This window comes from Amphiura filiformis, chromosome 3 (genome assembly GCF_039555335.1).
Source record: "Amphiura filiformis chromosome 3, Afil_fr2py, whole genome shotgun sequence".
Classification (NCBI taxonomy): domain Eukaryota; kingdom Metazoa; phylum Echinodermata; class Ophiuroidea; order Amphilepidida; family Amphiuridae; genus Amphiura; species Amphiura filiformis.
Genome location: NC_092630.1, coordinates 83,633,132 through 83,655,513, shown reverse-complemented (window position 1 = coordinate 83,655,513; position 22,382 = coordinate 83,633,132). Strand labels below are relative to the sequence as shown.

Below are 22,382 nucleotides of genomic sequence, written 5' to 3'. Positions count from 1 at the left end.
CCGACTCGCCCAGTACGGGTATACCACATCGGGATATGAGGATTACAGTCCCCAGAAAAAAAAATACCGGTATGAATTTGGACATCAGTCGAGAAATAGGCATCAGAATCTAAAAATTTAAAACACATCATGTAGCCAATCTTACCGCACGACCCTGCACTTCTTACATCGCCTTGATAAGATTTCGAAGCCCTGACATTATGTAGCCAAAGCGGGTGGGGGGGGGTGGGGTGATGCTGATCACGATATATATATATCATGAGGTCTAGATTTACCACGTTTAGATTTGGCATTTTGAGATTAACTGTTCAAAATACACGGAGCAAAAGAATGCAAGGTACGTTGAAAATATCTTTAGCAATGTTCTGTCACAGGAGTTTGTTCTATAACATGTTAACGATCATGACGATTACTTATATCAATCGTATTGATTTTGGACTTGATGATGCCAAATTTACCCCTATAAAAGCGTTTAATTTTTTCATTCCTCCAACCAAGGGGCACATCCAACTTTGGAGGTGACGCGTATGTAGGGCTGTTAAGACCCCCTTTTTCAGCATCGCTGTCACCCAAAGACCCCATATTTTTTTACAAACACATGCTCTGTCACCCGAAGACCCCCTATTTTTCCATTTGATCTGTCACCCAAAGACCCTTACAAGTTCAATTTCAGCAACCGGCGCTTTCATCACTGATTTTGTTACTTATTTTGAAAAAACAATGACATTTGAAGCCATTTAGAATTAGAAATTCAATTTTCGAGGTTTTTGTGGTGTTGTTTTGGCTCTCACCCAAAGATTCCATTTAAAAAAAGGTCATGCTCTCACCCAATGACCCTATATTTTTTACATTTTGCTCTCACCGAATGCCAAAAATCATGCTCTCACCCAATGACTTCATATTTTTTTACATTTTGCTCTCACCGAATGCCCCTTAGTGCGAAAGTGCCAGCCCTACACCTATATCCATTTCATATTGAAGTGCCCCCCGACCCCTATATGCCACTGGTACCAGGTACCCGCTGGGGTACCAGCGCTTAGGCTTAAAATCACTAAATTTGACAAATTTTCTTAGCATTTGAGAACACGACTAAACAACTAGATTTTCTTTAAACGTAGTATTTATATGGTTAAAACCAATGAACTAAGCTAATTATACAAAATAAATTATATTTCATTGAAATTAAAAATTTTAAAGTTGATAAGCAAAAATGAATAAATTAGAATGGTAGATTAATTATATAAAAATTAAACAAAAGCTGAACAAGGACAGTAATTTTGACGTCATTTCCGATACATCGATCAATCGTTCCTTACACCGGCACGCGATCACTGAACAAGGTGAGTGGAGATAGAAGGCACTTTTTGTGATTTTAATTACCGAATAGATCGTAATTATATTTGTCATAATTTGATTTTATGAAAGTCAATAAACATTTCTCTTATGCTTATCCTTTTGATTCAGATCCAAAATGTTTTCGACGCTATTTGAGCACTCGAAACGCAACCATTTCACCAACCCATTCGTCACACCGGCAAAATGTGAAGCTGTGTCTTCTCAATCGGTGTCACCGGTACCAACAAATTCACAAATAACCACACCAAGAAGCATTTCTGCTGCAGCTACGGAGGGTAGGCTGAGTGTTAATTTTACCTTTTTTGTATCAACGAATTTATTGTTTGTTAAAGATAAAATTTTCTTGAATTTTACAGCATTGTTAAAACATGATGTGACAGAGACCATGGCCCATCCATGCATGCATGCATGAGACATGTGAAAGGGAAATGCCGGTATTGATGACGTATTGACCGGCAATTTATGACGTACTTTTGTAGGCGGGGCTCATAGGCAGGGATTCCCTAGTTTTTTTTAAAGTTTTGTAAATTTTTAAGCCAAGTGTTGTTCCCGGCCCCCAACTCAACACAAAAGTTGGCAACCATCATCCCCTCCCATCAGAGACAGAGTTACTATAAAATCTTTTAAAGACCCCCTGCTTTGCAATGATTTTTTTATCAAATTTACCCCCTTTTTCATGCAAAATCAAGGTCAAGGTCAAAGGACAAAATTTGGCCAAAAACCCGGGGTGGGGGGGGGGGGGACTGGTCATTGACAAGGGGGTATCATGCGTGGCCATGAAGTCTCATATAGCACCCTTTAAAACAAGTATATAATATTTACGAGGTCTGAAAATGCACCCCTAAAGTATGACAATTGCAATTTTATAGCCTCAGAAAGAAGTGTTGACATTATTTTTGTCCCCATTAGAAACAAGTAAATCATATTTTGACTCTTAAACCCTTCACCTGTCTGCACTGCACCTGATCATCATTAGTCACCCTTGGCTTCACGTCCAATCTGATGGATCCTGCTAAGTATTCAACGTAAACGTAAACGTCATGATAACTGGGAAAACACAAAAGACAAAAGTTCATAACTTTTAACCTTTATTCCATGCTACATTTGTCTCAAAGGACCCAAAACACTGATTTATTGTACAAGGTATACCCTTTTTCTTTAATTTTCCTTGTGTTAGATGTACCCTATTCACGAGGCGATCAGAGGTCGCCCAGGGGTCATCTGAGGTCAAATTACTAAATATTGTCTTATGGGCATGAAATTTGGTGGGTACAGTCAACATTTAGAGCCAAATTTTTGGAAGGTCATTTTGGGGTCATCCAGGGTCACCCAGGGGTCATCTCAGGTCAAATTAATAAATTTGGTCGTATGGGCTTGAAACTTGGTGGGTACAGTCAACATTTAGAGCCAAATTTTAGAGAGGTCATTTTGGGGTCATCCAGGGTCATCTAAGGTCAAATTAATAAAATTGGTTGTATGGGCATGAAACTTGGTATGTACAGTGAACATTTAGAGTGCGTCGAAAACCGCGACATCCGAGAACCGCCGTCCATCTAGTTACTTGAATCTTTGGCCACGCATGATACCCCCTGGTGCCAAAAACAACCCAAGTTCTTGTGACTAGAAATAGAATTTCCAACACCCCTTTTCAATGACTAGAATTTCCATCACCCCTTTTCAGTGACACTAAAATATTGACATAAAATTTTTATTAAAATTACTAGATTTTCCCAAGTAGGGCCTACCCCTTTCATCGTAATTTTGCGGACAGTGCAAATTAAATACCCCCGATTTTGCTGATTTCACGGTCAAATTTCGCGGACTGTTCAAATTAAATCCAATTTCGCGGTCCTCGCTACTGGTAAATAAATTACCCCTTTTCATGCCTACCTTATGACTGACAAAGCTTTTTATGTTTTCAAAGCAAGATTATGTGGTCCTGTCTCCAATCCAGTACTATGAAAACTATCTGTTCTTTTGGTACAGAATGGTGCAATATATGACACGGTTTCAGATTTGAAGCAGGTTTGACTGCCAAAAATGGCAAAATATAAAGTTTCAAAAAATATTGTTTTAAATATGTTTTCTAGACTGAAATTTTGTGCAGAATTCATTTCTGAAGTCAGAAATGCACAATCTGTCATTGTTTTCCTGATATGAGCATTACAGTAGAGGCATATGCTTTTGACGGAAATAAAAATATGAGATCCATAAGTGACAACATCATCACAACATATTTGAACTCTATTGGCACACTTATAAAGGCTCTGCAAGGCTCACATCATGTTGTAGTGCAAGTCTGACATCTGATTGGTGCACACACATTGAATAGGTCACATGATTGCGCAATATTACAGGTACTAATTGTTTCCCGATTTTGCTCAAAAATGGGGTGGCGAAGTCAATTTGATAAAAAATTAGAACTCAAAAAATATGCATTTTAGCACAAGTTTGATACTATATCCCTGTAGTACTGTATCATGGGAATAACTGATTAGTTTTTCTGAAGTCAGAAAGCATAAAATCTGTCATTGTTTTCCTGATATGAGCATTACAGTAGAGGCATATGCTTTTGACGGAAATAAAAATATGAGATCCATAAGTGACAACATCATCACAACATATTTGAACTCTATTGGCACACTTATAAAGGCTCTGCAAGGCTCACATCATGTTGTAGTGCAAGTCTGACATCTGATTGGTGCACACTCATTGAATATAGGTCACATGATTGCGCAATATTACAGGTAGGGGAGATTGGGGTTAGTTGGAACGCGGGGTAAGTTGAAACATCGTATTTTTTTCTGACACAAAAAATTAATTTGGTAAAATACTGGCACCTAGTAATAGGTATTAGTAAGGGTCATCCACCAAATTAGCAACAGCACTGATGCCCCACCAGTGTTGGCTTGAGAAAGGAATATCTGTTTTTTGACTTACTGACTATTTTTTATACCCCTCGGAAAAGAAGTGTTATCTCCATGTTGTTTGAAGATTCAGGGGATTATTTTTTGAGTATCATAAGCACTAGTAGTAAGTCCCAGAATAATGTTAAATAAAAGTTTTATTGTATTTCTTCTTTTGTGTAATGAACTTTGAAATGTAAAAATAGGCATCGGGGTTAGTTGAAACTTTTGAGGTGGGGTTAGTTGACACGTGAAAATCACATAGAAAAATATGGTTAAAAATTTGACTTTTAAAAAATTTGTAACATGTTTACCATTTCTTCAATATTGCTTTAATATGGTTAAAAAGCAATAATGCAAGCAAAAAGTGCACACAGAAAGTACCTTTTATAATATTTTAGGCTTCTCATATTTTGGTCCATGGTGACACTCGTCACCTTGTGTCCAAAGTATTGACCCGCACTCCCACATATTTATTTATTCATTTTTTCACACTGATTGTATGTTAAAGGGTGCCTTCAAGGGAAGTATAACCCTAACAACACAATAATAATTATTTTGAAATTTTTACAAGCCGTGTTTCAACTAACCTCATTCTATGTTTCAACTTACCCCAGGGGTGGGGTTAGTTGAAACACTTTTTTCAAATTTTCAAATTGGATTATATGAATAATCATAAGCAGGTTTAATAAAGTTTAAGGCTGTATTTGTAGCATGTATGTATATGTTTATACTGATATGGTTAGTGTTTCTTGAAAGTAATCGGTTTGCGTTAAAAAGACGATTTTGTGAAAAATGTTTCAACTAACCCCAATCTCCCCTACTAATTGTTCCCGATTTTGCTCAAAAATGGGGTGGCGAGTCAATTTGTTAAAAAAATTAGAACTCAAAAAATATGCATTTTAGCACAAGTTTGGTACTATATCCCTGTAGTACTGTATCATGGGAATAACTGATTAGTTTTTTAAACATGTCGCCCTCATATTTTTTTTTGTTGCGATTTTTCGAAATGCCAAATTTTACGTAATTTACAGATGTCACAAATTGTTAAAAAAATTAGAAAAGAAAATTGAGAAGGAATGAAAAGATATTAATGTTACACCCAAGTAGGAACTTATACTGTGCATAACTGATTAGTTTTTCAAGCCTATATAGCTCTTGTAGTTTTTTTGTAATCCCGATTTTTATAAATGGCGGGAATTTTTACACACATCAAAATTTTAAGGGGTAGGGAAACATTTTTACATTTTGCAAGTCTTTCCCTTAGTTAAAATGAACAAAGTTAGGTATCAAATGAAAGCCCATTCAATACTGCATAGACTGGTATGTTAACCATCACTGTAGCACCTTCCTGTATAGAGTTATGATTTTCAAATCAATTTTTTGCCAAAACGGCTTATTTTGGCATGTCAATTGTCACGAGGCATGTCATATTTGAATGATTCTGGCGTGCAAATGATTAAGTCAATCACAAAACAAATACCTGAATCCATCAAATAGTACCCTCAGCTGATATGTTAACATTTTAAAGGGCCATATCTATGTATATTGTAGACTCTATGAGTATACAAAGTTGGCATGTGAAAATTTTTGTCACCCAAAAAGTGCGTTTTTCGGGCAAAATCAGCCACAAATCAACATTTTGTAGCAAAACGATGTATTATGCACGCGTTTTGATAAAGAAATCATGTTCTACAAACAATTTTACCCTAGAAAAGACACCTTAGAAATTAAACATAGCTATTTTCACTCTGGGGTGAATTTTTACACACTTTGGCAGTGAAACCTGCTTCAAATCTGAGACCATGTCATACAGGGTGTCCCAGAAAAAATTACCGGGCGAATGAATTTGGACGTAAGTCGAAAAATAGACATTAGAATCAAAAAATCTAAAAATCAGCGTGTAGCCCATCTTATTCTGCATCTTATGCTAATTTTGTTGGAATCGGTTGACTGATTGCGAAGAAATGACCGATTACATAACGCATGCGTCAATTCACTTCATTCCAAGTTTGAAAGAAAGATCATTCAACACAATGCGCACTAGTGGTCAAAGGGCTTCATATTTTGTTCGTTGAAATTCCTTTCGTTCTTTTTAAACAATCTGCTTCTTGCAAAACATTTAATTACGTTTTGTTCACATTTGAAAACCTGCACGATATTGCAAATGAAAGCTTGCATGTAAGATGATGCTAGGTACTGTTAAATATCTTTTTTTCTTTAATGTTGATATAAACGTTCAAAAAACGTTGCATAAAGAATTATTGCATAAAGAATTCCAGCTGGCTTAAAAAAATTCTCACACACATTAATGTTTTTGGAATATTTCCAAGAAATTGTAATGCAAAGTTTAAATCTTTTAAAACTTCAACATCAATGTTGCATGGTATCAAAATCACACGTAAAGCTGTAATCACTTGATCATTGTCATTCTTGGCTCATGTTCTTTGGAAAGTTAAAAATAACATATTTGCAAAACCTAAAGAATTAAAGTTGGAAAGCTTCCAATTGCAGATATCAATGTTTTTTTTCGGACAAACTGTTATTCATCTTCAGTGAAAGCATGAATAATATAACACCGTCGGATTATAAAATAGATAATGTGGACTAAATTTAATGAGATACACAAACTTTAGGAAGCGATGAGCGAGTATGAAAAAAGCGCCTGTTTATCAAACTTGGAATGAACTGCATTGATGCGCGCATTATGTAATCGTTAATTTCTTCGCAACCAGTCAACCGAATCAAATAAAATTTTAATATGTGATGCGCAATAAAATAGGCTATGCAATACATTTTCAATTTTTTGATTCTGATGTCTATTTCTCGACTTACGTTCAATTTTATTTGCTCGGTAATTTTTTCTGGGACACCCTGTATGTAACTTTTGACATCAAGTTGTAAGGGCCCATATACTTAATTACATCACTTCCCTGATTATATTACACCCATAAGACTTTGAAATGTGGAATTTATATTCACCAGGCATAAGTAATGAACTTACTTGATCCTCAATTTCATGAAAAATTAACAAAAAATTGGGCTGCATACATACATGTGTGCAGATTTGCAATGTAACCTTTCCTTTGATAGCATGGTTGGACCAGATCTGACCTTCTGACAGTCATGGGAAAGTAGAATTATGACTCACTGCCACTGTAGGTTTACCAATTTCCTGTGAATAGTAAACTTTCCTTAAATGAATAAAGCATTTCTACCGTTTCTGGTTAGTCAAGTCCAATAATGCCGTATTTGACCTGTATGGCACCCATTTCCAATAACTGCCCCCTACAGAATTTTTGTCTGACAATTGTACTAATCCACACTTTCAAATTCAATGCACCAGTTAAACTAGAAATTTCTTAATAAAATGACCAGGCCTGGAAAAAATGTGTATTTCCTGGCAATAGATCTATCCAGAAAAGCAAAATTGCCCTTCAAATTTTTGACAGAATTTCCTGGCAAAGAGATTGCCAAATTGCCAATTTTTTCCAGGCCTGAAAATGACCCTCTAAATTACCCGCCAGATTAGGGTTATGATTTTTTTGACTGCAGTTCAAGGTTAAATTTTAGGCAGCGTATTTGGATGCTGTAGGGAATTTATCATGAGCACTTTTGTCGGCAGAAGGGTACCCAAATTTAGGAGTGCTAGTAATAATCTGAAGAGCTCCCTTTGAATCCTCTTGGACAGTGTTCGATAAACAACCCCCACATATGACAGCGTTCAAGCTTTGACTTGCGTTTGGCGGACAGAATGGTGGGAACTTAAAGTGAAAGATATCCTACTTAAAGGAACATTTTCTGGGGTGAAATTTTGTGTAGAAACTGAATCTGACATAAAAAATGCATAATTGTCAACTTGAAAATTTTCCCCATAGCACTGTACAGGCATATTTCTGCCCAAGTCCTCAAATTTGAGCGAAAATTAGGGCATAAAAAAAAATAAGTCCTTCAAAACTGGGACTCTCAGGGCTAAACAAACATAAACTTGCTCTAGAGGGAGGTCTTGGCTATAGCAAGTTTATATTTGTTTAGCCTTAAACCTCACAGTTTTGAAGGACTTATTTTTTTATGAAGGCCTTTATTATTTTTTCACACCACTTGAAATGTTAGGGGTAGGGGTAACATATTACTACTTTAATTTTTGTCAGTACATTCAACTGTGTCAAGTTTTATACCACTATTTAGCTAGTGAAATACTGAACATAAAGACACAAAAAGCATCTCAATAGCTCAAACCATTGAGGAGTTATGGCTTTTTCAAGCTCAAAATTAGGCGAAAATTTCATTTTTTCCCAAATCAATTGTCACCCTGACCCCCAACTTTCTAACCCTGTTACAAAAATAAAGAAACAGATTTATCCCATTTAATGATTTGAATATGGTCATTTTCACGGTAAAGGGTGTAACTTTTGATTTTTAGGGTCAAAATTTCAAACCACTTAAATATGTTTCTGTTTACTGAAATCATGCATAGAAGCAACTTAAATTCAAGTAAAATAATGTTTCAAGGCTTAAACCTTTTGATTTCTAATAAAAAATTGACATTTGCATAACATTTTGGTTAAAATCTAAGAAAAATGTATTTTACATAACCTCAGAAAATTTTGACATGAAAGCTGGAATACATGTGAAATTCCATTCCAAAGTAAGTCAACAGATATAAGTTAAATTTTATACCATGTTTTGCTATGTTTGTAATTGCAGTTTTGAACATTTTTAACATCAAGTGTCATTTACAATGGAAATTTCCAAACCTTAAACATATTTTTTAAGTTTTAATTGGGTTCCTAAAATAATTTGAATGTCTAACTTCATGTACAAATACTACTTGATGAAAGGAACCTCCCATCCAAGTTTCACAGAAATTGGAGTTATTTTTAGAATTGGCAATTCAAGCGATTTGTGTTTCGGAGGCTTCAGTTAACAACACAGGTGATCATAAAAGTAAAATATTTAGCTAAGTACTACAAGTTGACATAAAAAATAGGTAAAAAATATCACAATTACCAATTTTCATGCTTTGCTTCTAAGTATTGAATTTCAGTTGTGACAAAAATTAAATTATCACAGCAAGTCATTTTTTTTTGTTTCGAGGCTTCATGTTAACAATTGTTAAACATTGCAGAAGTAGTTTTTTGAAAACAACAGTGTTGGGATCATCTAAGCTGTTATTTTCTTGTGTGTATTGAATCAATGATTCTATGCGGCAGATATTGTAGATTTATCACACATTAATTTTTTCACCCATTTGTTAAGTATGGTGTTTTTTGCATGTTAAGCCTCCGAAACAGGCTTTTTAAGGTATCAGTATATTTTTCAAACATTAACCATAATGTCAATTTTTTTAAAATTTATGACATTCTGCACATATCAAGTAATAATTACAATGCAGATATCAGTATGAAACACACCAATTTAGATATGCATAGATGATAATTAAGTTTACTGTTGTTTCGGAGGCTTCATTTGTTTCGGAGGCTTCAATTGTTAACGGAAAGTTTGTATTGGGTCCCATTTTCAAACGGTGATATATATCTCCACGATTTAAAAACATGTGACTTGAGGATCTACTTTGCTACATTTTGATAAATAGATTGGATGAGCTCTTTTATTTATATTTGCACAAGCTTGCTGAACAGTTTGTTTCGGAGGCTTCAAAAAAGTTAACGGAAAAACGGCTATTTGAAGTCAAGATTTTATAAAAATTTTAAAAGCTTGCAAATCGGCTAATTTTTGTTACCCATTTCAAGTTAAGATAACAACTGTTATAAATCAAGAAGAAGTGAAGAAATAACCAAGAATTATGAACCAAAGCTACACCCACAAAGTTTGTTAACAATTGTTAACGGAAAATGAAACCTCGAAACGACAAATATCGAAGTCCGGTTCTCAAAAATACAGGGCCGTTCACAATTAAATCTAATGTGGCAGTGTTTACTGAACATATGACTGTACTTTCAGGATAAGAAAAATTATCCATGAACTAACTGAAAAAAACACAGGGTTTTACAAAAAATGTTACTGTTTTTATAGTTTTTCAAAATGGCAATATTAAGTACATTTAAGCCTGCTAAAACTGAGCGCAGTAACTCCCAAAGCTGATTATGCTACCCAAGGTAGCTGCTAACTAGATGACTTATGTGGCCAAAAATCATGGAATTCTGTGGCTTTATTAGAACACTACGGATTAAAATGTTAAAAATCCAAAGTTACACCCTTTACCGTGAAAATGACCATATCACAAATGTACCTTTATCACATAATTAGCATAAAAAATTAGGCACTACTCAGTAGTTTTCATGTTCATACACTCACAGGAAATTAGCAAGTCAAAATTTGTGTCACCCCAAAACGGCCATTTTCGCCAAAATTGGACCCAAAATGAATTTTTTCAAAATCAGTGAAAAATAAGGGGTTTTAAGTGCCAAAATCTGAAAATATGTGACATTTTACCCCTAGAAACATTTAAGCAATCAGGAATTTTGACTGTTTTCACCCCTAAATATTTTTTTCACACGCGTGTCCGCCAAATGTAAGTCAAAGCTTGAATGCTGTCATATGCAGGTGACTTTGATTCTGTGCAGGTAACTTTTCAAATGTACCTGCACAAGTGCATGTAGAATTTTAGTACCGTAGTACTAATTACACAGTAAATTACACAGTTGGAATCAGAAACATAAAACATGCCTCTAAATCAAAGAAGTAATATAAATATCCCTTACAAAATGACACCAATTTCTATCTTTCATCTGTGAAAAAGATGATTAGTTTAGTTTCACGGCACAAACTTCTTATTTTATATTAGGGATAACCATCCAAATTTCATGTTGACCCTATTGCTACAAAATATTGTTTTCTGGGTGGAACTCATCAACAGAAGTATTTTGGTGGTTAAATGGTCAAAATCGGTCAAAAACTTTTCGAATTATGAATTATCAAAGTTTCCCATTCTGACCGGTCATTGGAACGAAATAAAATGCAAGGTCCAAAAATAGCAATGTGAGCAAAATTGGTATAAGCATATATTTACCTTTATATATTTCTTTATTTTAACATATTTGCAAACATGAAACAAGCATATTGTGAAAGTATCAAAGGGTTTCTTATGAAATGGCACTTATCTAGTCACTGGCATAACTTATTTTTTCAAACCGAGGCATTGAAATCATGCATTTAGAGGACATTTGCCAAAAATCATTCAAGATAGCCGATATGGCACAAAATCAAAATTGCACTAAGAAGGTGAACTTTTTTTTCACAACCAAGAATTTCAATGTTATTGGGTTTAATATAACCAATTAGTAGGTGTATGTAAACAAAATCTTAAGTTTTGAAGGTCATTAACTCATTCACAACAATAGAGATTATCCACTTTACTCATCATGCTCATGTGTGACTTCTAACAAAAGGCGCTGGTTCCTGTAGTATTCCTCATTCAAACCAAAGATACTCAATACATTATGAGTATCTTTGTTCAAACCAATTCAATGCTTGACCTCGGAGTTACCTGCATGACTATCGCGGGCTATTTTGAAACAGTTATGGTTGCACATTCAGGTGAAAGTCCTAAACAAGGTATAGCCAGCAGCAAGTTGTAGATGGTATGGGCCTAAATATAACAAAACGTTTAGGGTTGAAATCAGGTGAAAAATACATCAAATGAGCACGAAACTTCACATTTATGTTCAGAAAGGTGTCTTCTTAGCATGATTCGAAAGGAGTATGGAAATTCCAAAGGAAAGCTGGTGATTTAATTTGTAACTCAAGATCTACTTGTTCAATATTTTAACCTTTTTACAGAGGGTATGACAGAGGTATTACTGGCAACTCTGCCAAATTTCAGCTCAGTAGGCCACGTTTTTCACCTGAAATTATTGACATGAATATTTTGTGCCATTCTTGAGCAGTGCTGAACTCAGCCACTGGCAATTAAGCGCACTGTGGCGATGGACCAATTTTGACTCGCACTTACAGAAAAACGAAATAAGTTATGTTGCTGTAATTTGCAAGATAGTTACAAAATATAATTGGCAGTAACTTCCCCAATTTTTACAGAAAAATATTGAAAATTAAAAGAATGAGATCAATTTAGAAATGTCTGTGCAAGCAGTGCACAGTTGAGCTCCCTGCATGTCTATGGGAGTGTTCTAATCAAGTTGATGGTTCATTGGTCATCCCTATTTATATGGTTAAATTGTGTGCAAGTTACTTTCACTTTGTGCAGGTAGATTTTCTATGTTACCTGCACAAATGCAAGTAACTTTTTTCTGGTAAATCGAACACTGCTTTTGGATTACAAGACATGCAAAATGAGAACGCCAAATTCTTGCAGTCTTGCAGGCCCACATATATTTTTTTGGATTGAGTGCAGTTGACAGACTTTGTTAGTTTTTTCAGTTTACAGTACCTGGTAGTGGAATCTAAACTGAACACAGTTTGTATCATTTGATCATTTTTTCTCCCATTGCAGAGGTGAGCTGCGAGTTTGGATCAAGCAAATACTACGCTCTTTGTGGCTTTGGTGGTATTCTAAGCTGTGGTATTACACATACTGCTATTGTACCCCTTGATTTAGTCAAATGCAGAATTCAGGTAAAGTTTTGATTATGTAGATAGTCTATTTCATTACCTCCATCCAGTCAGTGGCACTAGCTTTGAAGTTCAGTAAGTGCTGTATTTCTCGGATGTATGCACCACTTTGATCGCGTATGTAAAAGTGTAAGTACATGCACCAACCACCAACTAACGTTATACTAACGGTAACGCAGAAAAAGCTAGTGCCGCTGACCAAATTAAGATCTGGTAACTTAGTTCGAAATAAACCTGTCTATGAAACAAAATCAGTAAAACACAAATGAAGTGATTTTGAATGTGGGTGTATATGTTCTGTGTGAAAGCACACGGTTTGATTCTACACACAACGAAATATGTACCTACGTCACTACCGAAGCTAACCACAGTATAGAGGAAGTATGGGATTCAAATTGAATAGATAGTTGGATCACTTCCATTTTTTACTTTATTTCAGGCATGAATATATTAACAGCACATAAAAAGAAGTGCTCATTTCTTTCAGCTTAGCCTGAGATGTTTCACTCACCTGACATGGGCTGTCTTTTGTCAGTTTTGATCTCAAACATTGTGCATGGTTGATACCCATCAAAGCGTATATTTCAATGTCATAAATTTTTGGAATTATTTTTACACTAAGGTATCAAATTGCACCTAACAAATTGTTTTTTTTTTTTTTTTTTGCATGTTTATATGCTTAATCATGTTTAGAAATGCGACCACTTGAACAAAAGATAATTTCTTGTTGTGCAGAGTTAAAAGTCTACATATTTCTATCGAGTTTCCTGATAGACACTGGTTTCCAGTTGACAGCACATGACATTGTCTGTTTTGTTTTGCAGGTTGACCCAGGCAAGTACCAGGGTATTTTCACTGGCTTCAGGGTGACGATACAAGAGGAAGGTGTGAGAGCTTTAGCTAAAGGATGGGCCCCTACACTTATTGGTTACTCCATGCAAGGTCTTTGTAAATTTGGCTTCTATGAGGTCTTCAAAATCTTTTACAGTGATTTAATCGGAGAGGTAAGGAATAATGGCGTCTAAACTTAGTAAGCGTCTAAAAGATTTTAAACATTCAACAACAGAACACAGAATGTAACTGCAATAGAAATAAGTCGTCATACGATGCTACATAAGTGATGAATACTTTTCTGAATAATGATAACAAAACGAAACAATTTTTTCAAATACATTGCAGGAAAGGTCATTCAGTTATCGCACATCATTGTACCTCGCTGCTAGTGCTAGTGCCGAATTCTTTGCCGATATAGCCTTGGCACCTATGGAAGCATGCAAGGTCCGGATCCAAACACAGCCTGGATGGGCAAATACATTGAGGGAAGGTTTCCCCAAGCTAAAAGCACAAGAAGGACTTAGAGGGTAAGAAATAATTTCCAGGTTATTTTGTTATTTAACTGTACAATGTAAATCTTGATGAAGATGATCAATAATATTATCATTCAAGAAGAATACATCTATCTGCTTTAAGGTGGTAAGTACTACACCCCTTGATAAATTTTGTGACTAATTTTGCATTTTTCTCAAAAAATAACTACACCTGGTAACAAAAGTTATGTATAGGGGCAATGAATCCAATTACTTCACTGAAATGGTTCATTATATATGTTAAGAAATGAGGTACGTTCTAGCGGTACCTCTTTTCTTATCATAAATAACATACCACATGTCTTGAGTCACTGAAATTCCAGTAGTAACTGGATTCCTTGCCCCTATACGTAACTTTTGTTACTAGTGTGTTTTTGAGAAAAATGTAGAGATAGTCACAAATTTATCAAGGGGTGTAGTACCACCTTTAAATGCATGAGCTGGTAAAAGCATATTTAAGTCCAAACAGTAAATTGTTTGATTTGTGAAATATTTATTGAGGGATTTCAACTGCTTCAATAGCTAGCACAGCTTTCCAAGCAAGCCCTCATGCATAATGTAAAATGATTGTACAACAGAACTTGGTTAAACTGCCAGGTCTTTCCAGTTGACCAGTGGTTGGCCTTTGAAGTCATACCTTAGCTTTTAACCATCATGGTGTCAACCATTCATTGGCTTTACAATGCATATTCCAGTCATCTGGTTTTAAAATGTTAATGCTATATATGCTGGCAATATGACATTTTACATGCACCTCACCCCATCAGAAGTATTCATTATTGATTTTCCCTTCCTATTAAACATGTTCTTACAGGTTCTACAAGGGTCTTCCTCCACTTTGGCTTCGACAAATCCCATACACTATGATGAAATTTGCCTGCTTTGAGAGGACAGTTGAGGCTCTGTACAAATATGTAGTGCCCAAGCCTAGAGCAGATTGCTCTAAATCAGAGCAGCTGGTTGTAACATTTGTTGCCGGTTACATTGGTATGTATGTTCAAGTGTTATTTGCCAAAGTACAAATGATTTTGTATTATATATCCTAAACATTGTTGTACTCATGGAGAAAATTAGAAAATTTTCATGTCGTTGTGTTCGTGTATACTATATTATGCTATAGCCAAAATATTAAATTCTCGATCATGAGAGCCAACTTGGGTACGCACAGTTATTTGCGCCGAGCGTACTACGCAAATACAGCTTTTGAGACTTGACCAATCACACGGTCGTTGCTAGGCAAGGTCAAGGTTCGGTCATGCAGGTCGCGCGATCGTGTTATTCTATGAAAAGTACGCTGACGCAGAAGGTACATCCTATAAGTGTATTATGCACTCAGTAAAATATACAGTATACTTGACTAGAAACTCTTTCTTTAGCATGTGTTGCCGATCAGCACCTCATTCGATGAACAAGCTGGGTAGCATCGTGTGACCAAGGCGTGAAACGGTTCTTTTTGTGCAATGCATTGCCAGTACGCTTGCTGAGATCTCGTAGAACATACTGATAATTTTGAACTTGATGTATTTTTGTTTGTTTTACCAGCTGGTGTATTCTGTGCTATTGTATCTCACCCGGCTGACACTGTGGTATCTAAGCTGAACCAGGATTCAGGAAGCACACCTGTAGAAGCAGCTCGCAAGCTGGGCATGGCTGGTAAGTTTGTTTGTCTAAACTGTTGGGCCGTGCTGAGACTTGTATGGGTCCTCAAACATAATGTTCAAGCCAGGCTAAAAAGCCTATCAGCATGCTGGCAACAGGCCTTGAAATAAGCGGGCGCAGGGAGCAAATTTGCTCTCGTAAAGCCACTAATTGCTCCTGGTCCTTATAAAATTCACATGAACCAGGAGCAATTTTCTAAAACAAATTGCTCCTGGTTCCAGTTTTGCACTTGATGCAGTAGTGCTGCTATTGTATACATGTATGCAGAAAAGGATTACTTTTTGAAAATTGCTCCTGTTTCTCCAGAAATTGCTCCTGGTTCTGGTAAAATCCCAGTGAACCAGGAGCAATGTCATGAATGTTCAAAAACAAATTGCTCCTGGTTCCAGTCTGCTTATTTCAAGGCTTGGCTGGCAATACTATGGGGGAAATCTATTAAAGTTTGTTCGGCTTATATAAGGCGGAAAAAAGAAAGACTCATAACACTGTGTATTGATATAGAATGGCGTGCACACTGTTGGGCACAATGCTTACGCTAGATGTGCGTTGCGTAATGCGTGACTAGTGCACGCTTATGCAAATTTACACGAGCGTGAGTTGGGACTTGCACGCAGTAACAAAAGCCGAATAATTTCAGTCTTATATAAACCGAACAAACTTAAGGGTATACGATGTATTGTTGGTCAAAGCAGCAGAAAAAGAAGTAGTTCACAGCATCTTGCGAATGGTAGTGAGCTTTAGCAAAAATTGCATTGCTCAATTCATAGCGAGTGTGTAGAAGAATTTAAATATCACAGATATACTTTTTTAGGTCCTGTTGTTCTTGAGTTATGTTGTAAAGAGGGCTGAAACAACAACACTTTTGTAAAACGTACATAACTCATTAACAACAATAAATTAAGCAAGTTTTCAAAGTATATGATTTGTAGAATGAACTTTTGCAAAACACCAAAGTGTTATTTTTCAATAATATATTGATTCAGATTGTGAAAATTGACTGCTTCGACCAACAATACCTCGTATACCCTTTAGCTGTCAAAACTAAAATTTCATAAAAAGACATGTTTAACAATGTTTTACCAACTTTTCATAAACAAGTTGTCAGTGACATTCCAATATGATATTGGTTTTTATCACTTATCCAGGATCCTCTCTTTACATGGCTCTGTGTTATATCTAAGTTACATGTAGTTGAATGATCTTCAAAGAAAAATATGATTTTAGAATCAAAATGTTAACTCTAAAATCATTTGAAGACCATGTCTGTGTTGGAATTACAGTGATGCAAAGATTGTATGTATAAAAAAGGAAATCGAGTAACTGCTTCCATGATTGATCAAAGTCCGTCCAGCCAATGCTGAGTTCATAAATTTGTTGAATAATAATCAGCTGTAATTAGTATACATTGACTCTTTTCACGGATCCGCTATCTTGCTCCCAAAACCAAGTTCTCTATGAAATAGGTGCACTTTTGTTTGTAGCGCTTTTCTAGCAACATGCTAGAAGGCTTTTACAAGTGTACACAGTAATTATGGCATATAAGTTTGGGGTAGAGCCTTGTTTTGTGATGGCCGTGCAAAGGGTCAATTATATGTGTAGGGTTAGGATATGAATTACACGCTCCCTTAGATCCGCTCCTGGGGTGGCAATAGCTGCTCAGCAACACTGTCAATGTTGTGTTCCATCGGGAGTGCTTGAGTCATTGGCGTGTGAGAGAAATATACCTCCATTGTGAGCTAATTAGTGTCATGTATGAAGCAACTGCCTGGTACAGGTGTATGCAGTCTGCAGTGTTCTACTGTATGATCTGTGTGCTCTGTTAAGGTTGTTCATCATTCAACATCCATGGCCAAGGCTTGTATTGGGGACAGATATTTGCATAATGTTGAATCTTATTTACAGTTGAAAGTACTTTGCCCAATTGCTATTAAAACATGTTCTGTGTTTGTTTCCAGGTTTGTGGAAGGGTCTATTCCCACGTATCATCATGATTGGTACACTGACTGCCCTGCAATGGTTCATCTATGATTCAGTCAAGGTCTACTTCAAATTGCCACGTCCACCACCACCTGAGATGCCAGAGAGTCTGAGACGTAAGCTAGAGGCCAAAACAGCGGCGACCAACTAAGTGGACAGTAGATTAATTAATATGTTGACAAGGGGAGTACTTGATACATGGCATTCCAACAACTAGTTAACATAAATATGTGCACAAGGTTATCTTGTTCAATTTACAGCACCAATATGCAATAATCAGTATTCTTATATACCAAACAGGTAGCCAGAAATTTATACTTAAACCATGAATGTAGCAATACAAAATTGTCACAGACAGAGTGTGTAGTGTGAAAACTTTTAATGGACACAGTGGCTTTGCGGCAGTACTGTATAAGTTGAAATTTTGGCAAGGTTTTTATTTTTGCGGTAAATTTCAGAATCACAGATTTAAAAGCCAACAAAATATTTTGCTTGAATATATTATGCATTTATGTGTAGCGGTTTCCAACTGCTAATAAAAGAAACCACGAACTGCTAATAAAAGAAACCACGAACTGTGAAAATTGTGAAATTTTAATACTGCTTGAATATCGTGCTGTACAGTATGTCATTGAGTTGTGGGAGGGCATTGATGAGTTCATTTTGTTTCAAACTAAATCTACAGAATGAACCTACCTGCCTGGTCTTCAGGCTGGATAAACAACAAAATGACCTAAGTTGTATTTTAAAGCCACTGTGTGCAAATGAAAACAAACTTGTGATTAAGAAAGTAATCAGGAATGACCGTACATGTGATAACCATTCACAATTTATGAAAAGTTAACACAACACTTAGCTGAAGCAACATTAGTTGCACCTTCTGTTCCAGGGGGTCATTGCATGTGTTCATGTGAACCAAATGAATTACCAGTGTGCACTTCACAAAAATAATATATAAATACAATGAGCTCAGGGTAGTAGACTTGGCATACATGAGCATTTGCGCATGCAGATAATTTTGAAGTGTTAATTGGTTTTTTATACATGTACGGTAGCTTAAATCATTTTGCTGATTTTGTTGTTGTTATACATTTGTTCAATAGCTCATGTAAAATGTGAAGCATTTGTTTGCATACAATTTGTTGATAAAGCTAGTGATATTTGGTTAGAGGAATTTACCGTTCATTGATTTCTTTGAACGTTACAGTAAATAACAGCATTCCAAAGGCAAATTAGTCTTTCAATCAGGTTGAAGCATATTTGCTACCAGGACTAAACCACATTCTTTAAACATGTTATTATTGTCCTCAAACCCCAACCATATTACTGTTTTATTTTTGCATATCTGTTGTATTTTTTTTTGTTCATGTATATTTTGAGAATCAAGAAAGTATTGAAACAATAACAAAAACACTTATAATCCTGACCTACAAAGCCTATAGAGTAACCTTGTCATTGTTTTATTAATATAAATACCGGTGCCTATTTATGATATTGTATAGAAAGTAAAACATTGGCCTATTCCATTTCAAATCCACACTGCCCCTGCGAAAGATGTTAGAAATGCCACCTACAGGGGGAGTATGAATTTTAAATGGAACAAACACATTAATGAGCTGCATTTGAATTTCATACACCCGCTAAAACTATTTAATTTGAACCATCCACATAGGGAGGGTGAGTTTCATGTAGAGTTGGTTAATGTGCTTGTTCCAATTTATACTCCCAAGATATTTCCAAAATCTTCCATAGGGTGAGTGTATGGATTAGCCCATTTCATCTAGTCTGAACACCATGGACACCATTTCGTTTTAGTAAAGTTAAATTTCTACGTGTATGTATAGTAGAATGTTATTTTTGAATGACTAAAGAAGTGCAATTGTGTAATGAAATTAACAAACCAGTAAGCCATTTTAATTTTAGGCTTGAAGTGTTCAGATTATATGGTAAATATAAGAAACCATGAGATCAAGAAATATCTGAAAGTTGACTTGAAAATAGATTCACATGCAGCAGACAACAATTTGTTACTGCTTATAGCATGCGAGTAGTCAAATGCTATGAAAATATTGTCACATTTTTAAAGTAGATTACATGGAAATAGGTTGACCATGGTGTAAAGACTGGATGAAATGATTGTTGTGTTGAATACCTACTGATAGCCCTTGACCTTGACACATGAGACTATGGATTTTGCTGTGGAAAGATATCAGAATAAATTTACATGTGAAAAAAAATTGAGATTGTGTCATGCAAATATTTTTCTCAGAAGTCAACTTCAATTACTGTTGAAATATAGGACCTGCTGAGGAACAGAGACCCCATGCTTATAGTCGTAGTTAATTACCACTATATTTTGATCAGCTCGTAATCGGCGGGTCTTATAACATCGCAGATTAATATCAAAATATTTCATTTTGAGATTTTCTTGTGACATTTCGCCATTAGCATCACGATTTATCGATTCCAGTCCTATACTTTTTTACTTTCTTAAACACAAAATTTAGACCAGACAGGTCAACTAATAGCGCTCTTGAACGTGGGTCTACTTTTCAGCGTAGTGGTATGTAGTTCAATGCGTATTATATCCGCATACAAATGAACAGTGGTTGAGACTTAGTCATTAAGCTGAATTATGGCTGTGAATACCCGAATTGTTTCAGAACAAAAAAATTGTAAATAATACAACACAATCACTTCAATATACATTTCTAATGATTGATCATAATGTTCTCAATATTTAGGACCGATGGAATTACAGTAATTTGTTTCTATAATTCAGCATCAAAGTTGTTACTAATTCTCTTGGTTACCGGATCACGCTATTTTGGTATGCCTTCGAGTGCCATATACTTTTGTGTGGTGATCGTTTCGATCGTGGTTCATTACAAAATGTGTGATCCCATTGACATAGTATCATTACGTAACTTCGATACTGAAAAGTAAGGCCCTCTCCTTTTGTCTCCCCCGTTCCCCTTTTTAAGAGGGGGAGGGTACTGAGTCCCTTGGATCCGTTCGTGACAGACAGCCAGACTGACAGACAGCCAGTTCCCTCTCTTTACCCGCGACGGAAGTCCAACTTCCAAGTGACGATGACCGCATTTGCCGGAAGCCCTAACCATAACCCAAACCCGTTCCGGCAAATACGGTCACCTCTCTACTGCGACGGTTCATACACAGCGATAGCGCCATCCCATCACGTAACATATATTTCTTCATTGATTTGCGGCGGATGGCACATCACACAGGAGACATCAACCAACCCCATAAAGGCTCCAGCGAAAGTGTAAAAAGATGTAATAATGTCATGGATGTGTCGATGATTTATATATATTTTGAGGCCAAGTTTCCCGACGCGACTGACTATTATAATGCCCCTGCTATAATGATTGACAATTGAGTTCGTAAATCCAGGGACATGAGTAAATCAAACGAAACACGTTTGCTCTGCATGCATCGGGCAAAGCACTCCATTGTATATACATTTGAAAATGTTTATTTAGGCCCATTAGCATTTTTAAATCAAAGAACGATGTTATTGTTACTAATTTGTTAGAAACAGGGATGCGAGGACTAGCCTTAGGTTGGTTGTTTTCGTCCCATTGAATCTCCTTGATCAAAACATTTAAAAGCTTCTTAATTACTTACTAATGGTGCAATACAAACACATGCTCTTAGTCGTGAAGAATCACCAACATCGACATTTTGTAATTTTCTGAAAAGGACCCAATTCGCGTTTTTCTGGTCACGCATTTGTACACTGTCAAAGTTAAGTTAAAGTATTACTATTGTTGACAAGCTAAAAGGTCCTATAAAAAGCTGAGACGAATATACCTTCGTTTCAGGTAAAAAGGGTGGAGCAAGCAATTTGTGGCACACATAATACAGTACATTTAATTATTTCGCTCTATAAAGGTACAGAGAAAAGTACCAAAATGGTCAAATATCCATAATTTCCTGCTTGTGTAAGCCTTCGTAGGGTCTCATGAAGAAGCGCATGCATTCTTTGATTGATTTTTTACCTGAACGGCTAAGATAGATTTGTCTATAGGAGAATAGTTTAAAGTTCAATTAAATCGACAGAATTGACACTGACTGATTAGGCTACCTCCACGACCTATGATTATATGGATAGTCTAGAAATGGGAGGAGAAGTGCCATTTACAGTTAATGAAAAACAGCAACACACTTTTCTATTACTTAATTACTACCTAATAGATTTTTTTGTTCAATGCGAATCTAGAGTAGTTCATTAGGCCTAATGGGACTCTTTCATTTAGAAAAAAAAAGTTATCTACATTATAAGAAAAAACTGAGGAAAATAATAAAATAATGAGTGCCACTATAATGCATGATCTCTCGGTCGGATGATAAAGGCTGATTAGCCAGCTGAAGATTCGATCCTTATCTTAAAGTTTGTATGAATGAGGTTCACCATAGACCCTATAGAAATGGGGTTATTAATCAGAATATGCCACTATCACACATGTGGATACACTATATTGTATTTGAACTAGGAAATAGG

General features: G+C 35.9%; 1 protein-coding gene and 1 non-coding gene across 2 annotated transcripts; both read left to right on the top strand.

Annotated features, from left to right (window-relative positions):
- Positions 1 to 1,263: 1,263 nt before the first annotated feature.
- On the top strand, positions 1,264 to 20,094 carry LOC140149273 (solute carrier family 25 member 3-like). Its single transcript, XM_072171534.1, has 8 exons — positions 1,264 to 1,340; positions 1,465 to 1,631; positions 12,736 to 12,857; positions 13,679 to 13,858; positions 14,034 to 14,215; positions 15,036 to 15,208; positions 15,764 to 15,874; positions 17,836 to 20,094. The coding sequence occupies exons 2-8, from the start codon at positions 1,472 to 1,474 to the stop codon at positions 18,006 to 18,008; spliced, it is 1,101 nt and encodes a 366-aa protein (XP_072027635.1). The 5' UTR covers positions 1,264 to 1,340; positions 1,465 to 1,471; the 3' UTR covers positions 18,009 to 20,094.
- LOC140149419 (small nucleolar RNA SNORA53) lies at positions 17,495 to 17,643 on the top strand. The gene has a single exon (XR_011858654.1). It is a non-coding gene; the product is annotated as a small nucleolar RNA SNORA53 (small nucleolar RNA).
- Positions 20,095 to 22,382: the final 2,288 nt, after the last annotated feature.